The sequence below is a fragment of the Takifugu flavidus genome, chromosome 5 (genome assembly GCF_003711565.1).
Source record: "Takifugu flavidus isolate HTHZ2018 chromosome 5, ASM371156v2, whole genome shotgun sequence".
NCBI lineage: Eukaryota > Metazoa > Chordata > Actinopteri > Tetraodontiformes > Tetraodontidae > Takifugu > Takifugu flavidus.
Window position 1 is genome coordinate 6,490,725 of NC_079524.1, and position 12,403 is coordinate 6,503,127.

Consider the following 12,403-nt stretch of genomic DNA (forward strand, 5'->3'; position numbering starts at 1 on the left):
CGCCGCTCGCGTCGCACGTTTTGTAACTCACAGAAAACCAAAACACTGAATCGGGCCCGCTCCGCCCGTGCTGGGGACGCTCTTATCTGCTCAGGGGGGAAAATGCGCCTGTGAAGCCGTCGTTGCCTCCAGCATGTTTTCAACTGCCAGGCAGCCGATTCTGTAATTCTAGCTCGCCATCCTGGAGGGAAAAGCTGCCGTCGGGTCGGTGTAAACATCCCATTGTGGCGGTGTTTCTACCTCAAGGAGAGGCGGAGGGAGAGCGGTGTTTACAAACCAATGACAGATGAATAAAACAGTTTTCCGACCGCAGAGATTTAAAATGAAGAAATGATGTGTAGTTCGGAGTGATTTTCAGAGTGCACTTTGATGTTAAAGAAACCACTAAACTGTTCCTTTTACTCTCCTCTTTCCACACACTCATATAACCGATCCCCCCATCTCTCATTTTCACCTCAAACGTCACTGACTGTGGCCTCTCCTAACTACCGATCCCGTGTCGTGTTTATAGATCTGGAAGATGACGTATCGTCCTCCCCTCTGCGATCAGCCATCGGTCATCAATTGTTGCCACTCCAGCACTTCTCAAACCGGAACATCACAGATGAAAGTCTGAGAAAATGGCTCCACAGGAGCTTTGGGTCCCACATAAGAGTCATCTAAAGGAGGTCAGATATCGGGAGCCGATGACAGACAGCAGCAGAGGTTTCTGTTCTACAGGGAAGCATCCTGGGACCAATAAACTCTCCCATGATGCATTAGGGCAGCAACAGTCAGGAGTGATTGTGGTATAAATATTAGATTTCCAGAGCGGGTCTGGACGCCTTCAGGCCAACCGAGCTGCAGCGCAACAGCGCACGTGACAGCGGCCCTGACGACGAGGAGACGTACCTGAATGTCCCACAACACGTCAGTGATCAAGGTTGTTTTAGTCGAGGCTTTTGTATTCTCAGATTGGGGGCTCATCATTTTAAATTTTGCAGCAAAAAAGACAACGTAACGGCTGCAATCGCGGCACCGAAGGCTGCAAAAAACAACGCTACGCATGTAGCGCCACGCGTTGAAAAACAGGATTTGAATAATTTAAAAGCCCCTCTGCATTAATTAGAAATATGAATTAATGATCAGATTATCCTGAACAGTCAACCGTAGCTGTAGCCGAAGCAGGAAGCAGCCCTACAGTCGGTGCAGGCGCACACACGCACACACACGCACGGGCGCGTGCACACAAAGGCTCACCGTCATTTGGTATTCAGCCTGTGTCTCAATGTCACTGCAGCTCAGGCTTGTGTTACCACAGACCCACATCCTTCAGTCACCATGAAATAATCATAGAAGCCTGACTTCTGCCCTGGGTTGGGCTGGATCCTCTCACAGTCCGACGCATCTCCGCAGAAACATCTGACAAAGTCTGGAGGCCAGTCGGTAGGCTCATAGGGAACGCTTCAGGCTGCACCAAATCCTCATTCTTTGTATCTATATTTATGTTGTGGGGATTGGGACCTTCCTCCCTGGACAGAGTATAGATGACCCACTGCATTTAGAGCCCTTTAATGTGCAACTGGGCCTCAGTCAAGGCACCAGAACACTGGCAGACATCATAACAGCCACTGTTTGCCCCACACGGTTGGACCCTGGAACACTAATTAGCATCCTTGGAATGGATAAGTGGAATCTGATTATCAAAATCCACAAGAGGCATCTGATGTCTGGCGTTTCCAGCTGTGCTCGGAACAATCCCGCTCTTCCTGTCGTCCTGTCTCAGAATCTTCCTGTTGAGTCAATTACCGGACTGATGTTTCGGGGGATGAGAAATGCTCGAGCGGCGAGTGTTAAATGTGTTTAATCAGGGAACGTGGCGGCCTGACAAGTCTTTAATGAAAGCTTTCTGCATCCTCAGCCGCTCAAAGAAATTGTCTCCTTCTGAACGTGGTTTATGGATGTTCAAAGTCAATAAAGGTTCTGTTGCGTTTAAGAATTCAGCATAGAACGTCCTCTGCCAACCAAGTTAAACAGCGTGTAAACAAATTCAGACAAACACCCATTTATACCGTTGTACTTGCAAATCAATTCAATTCTTATGAGCGAACAGGAACTTTGGCCAATAACTGAAGGAATACACACACACACACACACACACACACACACACCACACACACACACATCATCATCATCATCATCATCATCATCATCATCATCATCATCATCATCAGGCAACTTAGAGACCTGAAGAACCTGCAGAAACATAAGAAACGTCCAGAACCTTCCTGTGTGAGCTGAACTAGACGTCTGAGGTTAAACGTCCAATTTTATACATTCACGCATCAAAAGACACCACATTAAATCATTTTCCTCCCGATCAAAGAACAATAGACGCCGTTGCAGCATCGCCCCGATGGCAGGAAATTGTGTTTCACATGCTATTGAAAAGTAATTACGATGATGCTTCCAAATGCAAAAGCTCAATATTGACTATCACATTTTCCGCTCCCTGTACAGAGCATTAACCTAATTTGCCGAGAGGGCTTTTTTCCCCCCGTACTGTGCTCACCGGAGCATCAGTTTGTTTTTGAGCAGAGTGCAACAAAACCTCACTCTGGTAATTGGGGTTTATGTCTCTTTAGAAAATTGCAGGGTGTCAAATTGTTTAAACGGGCACAGAAGAGCAGCAGCGGCCTGAAAATCACAAACACACAACACACAACACACACACATTTCTGTCATTGGGAGACTGTTGTAATACATTATGCAGCTCCTTACCCTCACTCTAACCATCCAAACCTGCCTGAACCTCTAACCCCAACCCTGATTTCAACCTGAAACCCATGTCTCAACACTCAAACTTAACCCTTTGAAGTTGTGGAAACAAGCAAAATAGTCCTGCTTTGCAAACATTTACTACTTAATATGTAGTAAATGTGTGTACATTCAAGTGCGTGTGAGTGTAAATGATCAGATTATTAGCAGCAGATCGGTAGAAGCTGCGTCTGCAGAGCCAAAGTAAAATCTGTGTAAGACGTGAGATTATAAATCTTTGCAAGTCATTACCGAGAAGATTAATCTCCAGTTAGAGATAATCTCAGTTACACATATAATGCCTTTAGCCATTGAGTACAAGCATATTTATGGCTCAGAGGAAAATGATTCCTTTTTTACTGGAGAAAATAAAGCGGCCTGTATTGGAAGCCATTGTGGAGTAATGAGAATGTGGAGGACGTCAGGCTTGAATGAAATAAGCTCCAGAACGCAGCAGCCGCAGGTCGGAAAAGGGATGAAATGCATTAATCTACCTCTGGGCCAAATTTAATCCCCTTAAAAGCAGAGAACAGCAATGTAGAAATCTCTCTGCAGTCTTGATACAGTAGCATTGTGGACTAAGGTTGAACATTTTACACGAACAACGGGGCTCCGTTTCATCCTTTCGACTATTTATTTAGATAAAAGAAATTGTGGTGACTGTCTCAACAGCAGCGTGAGAGAGAGAGAGAGGTGAGAGAGAGAGAGGTGAGAGGGAGAGAGACTGACTGCTGGTGCATGGGGCAGACTGTAGCATCCAAGCCTGAAAAGCTTCTATCTGCATATGAATAGTTGTCAAGAAACGCTCATTAGCATTTTAATGGCTTCAAATGGAAGACATACATAAACAAATATATCCTTATTCATGCATAGCCGACAAGTCCTGTATTCATAATGCACAGTTCGACCTTTAAAACAGCTGAGTGTGCAGTGGAGTTTGAATTGATTAAGCGTTTTTAAGCTAGCAGCAGTCTTCCTCCTCTGCAGTGCAGCACCTAGAACACCCACTGTTGATTCCACCACACGAATCAGCCTTGAATTAAAGCAGCCAAAAGTGCTTTACAAAAACCACAAAAAAGGTGTCGAAATATGTTGTGAAAATGCACGAGGCTCATGAAAAGTTCAGGCAGGAAGTCTGCATCAGGTTTCATTTTCTGCCTGCACGCTCTGGACCTGTCGGAGATATCAGCGGCAGCTGGTCTCGTCTATTAAATATTACATCCCTGCAGATGGGGAAGCGGCTCCTCGGCCATCGCTGCCACAACCATCTGGCTGGTGTGTGGAAGTCGGCGCAGCCCTCCGAGGATGCGTCTTCCCAGACCATCCATGGTCGTGCTGGAGGAAACATCCCCCAGAGTGTCTCCGGACTCACTTGTCACGTGTGCTCAGTGTGAACCTCCTCCCCAGTGAAGAGAACAGGATGCCAAACCTCTGGCAGCACTCCTCCTGTTACTGCTGGGGTTTTTGCCCCCCCGACAGCTCCCTACACCGGTCCTGGATTATTGGCCTGTCTCCCACGATTCCCTTCATGCTCATGATTCGGTGCTACCTGACACCCCCTGATGCTAACACTAATGGTGAGGGCTTGAAAAAAATAACTAGAGGGAAAGTGTCTGTGGCCGCCTCCTGCATTTCTCTCTCTCTCTCTCTCTCTCTCTCTCTCCGCCTGCTGTCCATCCAGCGTGCACTACAGCGGAGGAGAGTGCTTGATCATTTGTGCTTCCTATCAGACAGGAGAGACCCTGAAGTGTGATCGGCCTGGAGTTATGATCACACCTGTGACCATGAGTGTACTGATATGTTCAGACGGTTTTAGCGCTTTGTTAGTAAAAATCTCTAAGGAGGGTGTGAGAACAGTCTGGGAGCACTAAAAGGAAGTGAAACTATTACAAAGGGAGAGGGCTTTAACAAACCGTTTAAGCAGCTGCCCCCCCCCCCCCCCCCAACTACACACACACACACACACACACACACACACACACTGTCCTGATCATGCATCTGTGGTTTATGTGGGGCGGATGTCATCCGAAACAGCTTTATCAAGAGCCTCAGCTGCAGTTATACGCAGACAAATGTCTTCGCGTGAACGCAGCAACATGAGTTAAACAGCAATGCGGCTCCATCTTCATTGCCCATTCAAGCCTGCAAACATTCCCCTTTAACCGCATCTAACCATTAATCTACTGTTCCCTGAGCTGTGCTGCATGAAGCTATTGATCACCCAGCGCTCCCAGTGCTAATTTAGTGGCCACGGTAGGTTCTGTCATGGGAGAAGCAGGAAGAATATTGATTACTGTATGGTTCTGCTGAGGGCACCGCCGCAGCACTTCTCTATATGACAGGGGTCTAATTAACTTTTCAACCTCTTAGAGCACTCACACAGTGCATTGCCACACTGGTTATACTAGACTATGTGGTCCCTTTCCCAGTAGGTTGATTTTTTTTAAATATATGTAGGTAATGGTGACATGCAGTTTGAAGCAGCTCATGCACAGCCGGACCGTTAACAGCGACGGAAACAAAGACAAAAGTGGCAATTTTGGCAGCACAATCTGAATTTTTGTCATAAAATTAGATTTTAAGTTTCTAAATGTGATGTAGTTTCCTATATATATAGATATCTATATATATAGATAGATATATATAGATATCTATATATATAGATATCTATATATATATAGATAACTATATATATAGATAACTATATATATATAGATATCTATATATATAGATATAGATATATATCTATATATATAGCAAATGTAGACTATCTATAGGAGAAAGGATACATCTCAATACTGCTGATTTGATCAAAACACAAATTTCTATTCACGTCTCCTGTGCTTGGTATGAACCCAAAACTAATAAAAACAACCGATAAAGTTTTTCTCAGAGAGGGAAAAAATAAAGGGTCTATTCAAAATGGACACGATTTCCTCCTGGAAATCTTGATATCTAAAGTAATTGACAAGTGCTGTTTTTGCTGTTTTTTGCTGCACTGCTGCCCCCTAGCGGCGCTTTCACACCTTTTACAGACCAAACGTGAAAGGAAAAGCACATATGAAACGTACAGGAACCTGGAGTGGCACCAGATGTATGTCTTTATTTTAATCCTCAAGCTGTTTAGATTCTGCTGTGAATCTGTTACTAGGTGAATACAGGACAAGGAGCTTTAATAAGTTACATTTACTAAGGTACATAGTAAACCAGGATACATCAATCATACACTCTGATAAACTCATACACTTGGTCAACTTGCTGAGAAATGATAACTTGTAACTTTGCTTGCTTGTTTAACTTTTTTCCATGTATGAATACCAGATGGGACTGAATAACAAGTGACCTTTTATGGAGAGCCAGTCTCTCGCAAGCGGAATACGCCTGACCTGGGCTGTACTCTTGCAGCATAGTGAGAGTTAACCTTCTTTGGCCAAGTCCACTGTTGGTGTTACAGCCTTCCGAAGTCTCTGAAATGTTTAGGAACAGCACATCCACAAAATAAAACAGCACAATAATTTGTAGTGTATCTGTCAGTGTCAAAACGTCACCAGCACCCATTAAAAGACTGAAATGTCATCACTCCAAATTTAGGGTGAGTAAAAACTGTGACCTAACTACCTTTATTACTGCAAATTAGTCACTATTGACATGGAAATCCTCTCAAATGCTCATTATTTTCAACGTCTTTTATTCGAGTTATTTCTAGGTAGTTATTTTCTGCTCAGAATAAAGAACATGTTACTCACTTGAAGAACGGAACCTTTGTTTTTGTACATCTCATGAATGGCACCAAGTGGGATCCACACAATGGAGGCCAATGAGATAAACCAGCCAACACAATCAGCCCACACTGGGTAAGTGTAACTTCCGTAGTGAGCAGGAGAGTAGTGCACAATGCCGGATACGAGTATAGACTACAGAAGAAAATTCCCGCCATTTACTAAGGTTTACGCATGACTGGAAAACCAAAGCTGAAGAATAATTAGACACTCGAAACCTCACCAGTATCAACAGAGGACAGAGCAGAATCCAGCAAAAACGAAAGTAGATGCTTGGCATGTTGTCCAGCATCCTCTTCATCATCAAGGAAATTTTACGAACACCTTTGGGGAAAAGAAAATCTGTTAAGCTCACGTGTAATTAAACAGTGAACACAAAAAAAAACATCAGCCATCGCTGATCTTACCAAAGATCCAGCAAACGGCTACAACTTCACAAAAAGCCAGGAACACAACAGACAACACAGCGGTGTAGGTGTCCATCAGCTGAAACACATAGATGCCTCCCTGTGAAGAGAATCAGGAGTCTTTAGGTAAAAGGTGTTTCTTGGGATAAAACAATGTCACTGTTCCATTTTGTACCTTGGTGACATGAGGAATCCCCAGGATAAAGCCGACTGTGCACACGATCAAGGACAGCAGGGCTTCTCGCTTAAGCAAACCAGAAACTTTGGAGCCCAGCTCATCTTTTATGCACGTTATGACAACCTCCACGTTGGCAAACTTTGGGACAGTTTTGTGTTAATGATGCAACAGACCTTGTTTCAAGCAGTTATTCAGCATGAAATTTACATTTGTTTTGTTAGCTGATATTAGCATGCTAACATGCTAGATTACAGAGGTCAAGCCAGCAAGAATGAAGAGTTAGTGTCCACAGTGGGAGCAGATTATATTGGCATTTAGCTCATTTGACCACTGTGTTTTACTGTGGTCCATTAGGAAAGAATAGAATAATGCTAACACCAAATTAAAACTATTCCACATGCACTGGTCTATGGATGTGGTGAACTATGCTCTTTTTCTCTACACTTTCACTCACTTCCAATAAGCCTGTCAGACTGGCAGATTAAAATCAAACAGTTGTTTACACTGGCAAGTCTCTAAGTTTCAACATCACACTATTAAATTTATATTAACTTTACTCAAAGCTTAAGAATTAACTCACCTCAGATGTTTTAGACTGTTTATACATACTGTAGGTGTGGAATAAATGTACCTGGCTGTCCAGGCCCAGACACAGCAGCATTATGAAGAACAAAGGGGCCCACAACCGAGAGATGGGCATCGCGGAGAGAGCTTCAGGGTACACAACAAAGACCAAACCAGGACCTGATCAGGGATGTGGAAAAACAAGCACAACCATTGCTCACACATGAGAAAAGTGGGCATGGCACAACAATATGGCAAAAATCCAGCAAGCCTAATCATCCAACAACGGTGAGGCCTGCAGTTTGTCTCCATCGCTATCGAATGTGGCACGAAGGAGCTAATTTCTTGCTGACTGAATTTTATTCTCACAGAAAAACGGCACACTACCAGTTCACTGGACGTGCAAAGATCTGGCTTTTACGCACACTAAATATTCTAATGATAAGAACATTTTCAACAGCGATATTCATTAAGAGCAGGGCAGCTGATGGCACCTGTTGTATGTGGAATGCTCACCAGCAGTAGCTATATTGTCAATTGGCAACTCATACATGTGAGCCATGTAGCCGAGGGCAGAGAAGATCACGAATCCAGCCAAGATACTTGTAAACGAGTTAGTAATTGATACAATTAAAGCATCCCTGGAACAAGAGGAAATATATTATTTTAATATTTTCCCACAGAGTACAATTCAACCTTCAGGCTTCTCAATTATCCAATTTATTTTTTAAAAAAAAGAATATAATATAATTCTCCAGTGGGATACATGGATGGCGCTGAAGTTAATGGCATCGGTAGCAAATTCATACATTACCAGCATATCTATATAAGGAAGAAACCAGTTAAGTAGAATAACTGACATATAGATCAAATGTTAATTTAAAGTCAATTCAAATTCAATAATCTGTCTAAAATAGGAAGCAGGAACAATTAGATGTAGGTGAGATGCAAGAGGGAAAGTAGAATTAAGACAGGAAACAGGACAAAAGCATCAGTAAAACAGAAACAGTCATTAAAGCAAACAGGCATCTTATCACTGCTCTACAGAGTGAACATTAAACTCAATGGAAAGGGGAATTACCTGAGAATGTTGTTGTTGAACTTGTTATAACTGGACATTGAAATCATGGAACCAAATGCTATTCCAAGAGACATGAACACCTGCGCGGCGGCATTAAACCAGACCTGTGATAAAGAGCGATTAAAGATAAAGAGTTGTCCTCCACCCCCCCACCACCACCACCAAATCCTGGGCAAATGTGTGCGGTGGAAAAGGGACCAAAGCTTTTCCTCCAGTCTCACCTTCACTTCAAAGAGTTTGTTCCAGACTGGGGTCACAAAATACAAGATTCCATCTGAGGCTCCAGGAAGCTGCACATTATTGATGAGCAGAGCCAACAGATGAAGTAGGGAAATATTGCTGTGAAGTAAACAACCTGCAGAACACGAAGGGAGGGATCGTCTTTAGAGCACTAATGAATATTCGAGATGAATTTGAGATTCTGCTCATGGGCAGTATGATTATTACCTTGCCAGTGGATTTAATGCCTTTAACTAAGCATAAAAATATGATGACCCAGCCAAGAAGGAGGCAACCAAAGAGTTCCCAACGGAGGCCACCAGGCTCTTCAATGCCACTGGTCTTTTCCAGAACCCTGTGACTGAAGTGAAACAAAAGATCTTTCCCAAGAAGTATTTCAAAAGTAATCTTTTGAAATAAAACAGTGATCATCCAAGATTCCTCACTCAAAGAACTGTTGGCTGGCGGACTGCAGCTCAGTGTTGTTGCTGCTGAGGAATCCACTGGAACAGTTTTCAACCAAATTCCAGGTGTTGTTGCAGGACATCCATGGGAGGGTCGCTCCAAACGAGGTGAACATATAGAAAAGGGACCAACACAGGACCACGTTGTGGTACGTGGAAAAAATGAAGGAGATGACAACCGTGGACAGACCAGCACCTGTAAACGTGACCTTTACGTCAGCAAGTGTTGAGAAACACCTGGAAAGAAAGAGATCATCTCTCACCTTTAAACAAGGGACAGATTCTGGAAAATGCACGCACAGGCCCTTGACGAGTGTACTGGCCGATGGTGAACTCCATGAGGACAAGAGGAATGCCACACACCACCACCATGACCAGATACGGAATCATAAATGCTCCTGGATAAAGGAAACATCATTTACCAGATTATGAAAGGTGGAAATTCCACTCACTCTGCCATGTCCAAATAATCAGTCTTCATCACCTGTTGCTCCTTCATAGGCCTATTTAAGCCACTGCTGTGCATTCGTGCCCTGCCAGATTGTTCTTGCTTCATGTCAGACTCTCGCCGTTACTTGTCAGGAACCAGATAAGAACCCAAATGCGACACACAAGTCTGGCTGAACACCGCTTTATTGTCGGATACAGACAACAGACAGGATTCACCGGGGAGCGAGCAGAACAGAATAGTCGGGGACAGGCAAGGTCGAGATCGGGCAGAAGGCAGACAGAGTTTACAGGGGAGCAGGCTAAACAGAACGGTCAGGAACAGGCAAAGTCAGAACCGGGCATGCAGGCAAACAGGAATACACTGGAAAGTCATCGGGAACACATAACAATCTGGCAGAGAGCAGAGAGTGTGCCTCCGGGGTTTAAGAAGAGTGCTCATTAGAGTCCTGATGCACAACAGGTGTGCGGGGATTCTTTCCAGTTACCCTGGATTCCACCCAAAGCCATTCTCGTGTCCCCCATACATTTGGGGGACACGAGGCTACGCTAAAGCAACCATAAGTGTGGGTGGGAGCCAGTAACTTGTGTACTCTGGCTCTCAGCTGAAGACAGTTTTTGAAGGATGTGGCTGGAAATGAGAGTTCCAAGATTATCTTTGTTAAACTCTGGAATAAGCCCCTCTCTTAGGGTTAGGGTTAGGGTTAGCCCCTAACCCAGGGGCTAGAAATTAGACATTTGCCCTTGAAAAGCATGATATGATCATATCCTAAACATCACAAATGATTAGAAATTAGACATTTAGTTAAATTAGTAAATTACTAAACTGTGACAACATTTGGCTTTTGATTGGCCTGTCCCTGTCACACCACTGCTAATTGATGAGAATAAACAGTGGTGTTTTTTGTTGTTTTTTTTAACTCAACTTCACTCAAAATAATCTATCTCTGCTTCAGAAAGTTCAAAAACTTTTGTTCTCTCCCTCGTTTTGCTTGTGTCAGGACTGACAGGTAAACCGGATGCATCGACGTACATCTCCTTTTATGGTGCTCATTTTCAATTCATGGGTGGAGATGTCTGCAAATAGCTGATTATCGGGAGCGCGCAGTTACTTTATGACTGTTTCACGTGTTCCTGAATCCATAGTAGGCTTTTATGCATAGGCTTTTATGCGTAAATCTGTTCCCCAAACGTTTCATGAATGAGAGTCGATGTCTTTCATTGATCTGTGTAGTGTTCTTCGTGCTGTCTAGTTGATGTAACTAACATCAATACCTTCTTAAGCGAGATGTTGATCTGCTTTTCGCTTTTTTGTCACTCTCTTCGTCTTCCCGACTGCGTTTACTTTAGGACAGATAACGCCGGGTTCACACTGGACGTGAAGCGCCGCGCAAAGAAAATCGCGCTCGATCCGGAGCCCTCTCGCTCCCCAAGCGATCTGCTCCTCAGCTGTGGTCTAATTATATCAAGGTTGTGTAGTTGTGGTCGGTAGAGCTGGAATACTGAAATCTTAAATGTTACTCTAGTCTTTAATTTTATTGTCTGTTTAACTTCTCTCCCACTTTCCCTGTGTAGTTTATCGTTCACAGGTGTGTGTGTGTGTGTGTGTGTGTGTGTGTGTGGTGTGTGTGTGTGTGTGTGTGTGTGTCGCGCATTTTCGTGTCTAATCACATCAAAACACTCCTTACCCCCGCCGTTGCTGTAGCACAGGTATGGAAACCTCCAGACATTGCCCAGGCCCACCGCGTAGCCCACGGTAGCCAGGATGAACTCCAGCTGCCCGCTCCAAGTGGGTCTGTTCACCACCACACGTTTTTTCTCAATCTCTGTGGGCTCCAGGAAATTTAAAGCATTTTCTGTCCCTTCAAGCTCCATCTCCTTTTACTCACTGGTCTCAAGTTGATATAGAAATGTGTTCAGTTAGTAATGCACAACGTCCAAAGTTGTTGGGTGTGTCCTTGCCTCTGGTAGGTTGGGTTACTCAAATTATAGAAAAAGAAGGGAGGTATAAAACCTGTTTCCATGTGAAGGGTACAGTCAATAAAAAAAACAATATTTACGACTTATAACCGGCTATCCAGACCAAACTCCTGGTCCTTTGGTACAGGGACTGGACGGCCCTTATCAAGGGACCTTCCACCCCATACTCCTGGAGCACCCCCCACAGGATGCTCCTGGGGACCCGGTCATAAGCCTTTTCCAAGTCCACAAAACACATGTGGACTGGTTGGGCAAACTCCCAACTCCCCTCAAGCACCCCAGCAAGGGTAAAGAGGTGATCCGTGGTTCCACGACCGGGGCGAAACCCGCATTGTTCCTCCTCGATCAGAGGTTCAACTATCAGTCTAATCCCCTTTTCCAGCACCCTGGCATAGACTTTCCCAGGGAGGCTCCATCCGACTTCTTTTTTGCTTTGGGCATTTTGCTGCTTTTTGCTCTGTCTACAGGGCCCTGCTGCAGTTCCTTTT

The 12,403-nt window shown here is 44.2% G+C and overlaps 1 protein-coding gene across 1 annotated transcript; it reads right to left on the reverse strand.

The window, feature by feature from the left end:
* Window positions 1-5,864: 5,864 nt before the first annotated feature.
* On the reverse strand, window positions 5,865-11,893 carry si:ch211-225b11.1 (uncharacterized protein LOC561694 homolog). Its single transcript, XM_057032570.1, is given in 14 exon segments — window positions 5,865-6,263; window positions 6,543-6,710; window positions 6,799-6,899; window positions 6,983-7,082; window positions 7,158-7,298; window positions 7,792-7,904; window positions 8,241-8,365; window positions 8,806-8,909; window positions 9,027-9,127; window positions 9,130-9,160; window positions 9,253-9,385; window positions 9,471-9,684; window positions 9,752-9,886; window positions 11,624-11,893. Coding segments are annotated over 14 exon segments (1,704 nt in total). The 5' UTR covers window positions 11,811-11,893; the 3' UTR covers window positions 5,865-6,212.
* Window positions 11,894-12,403: the final 510 nt, after the last annotated feature.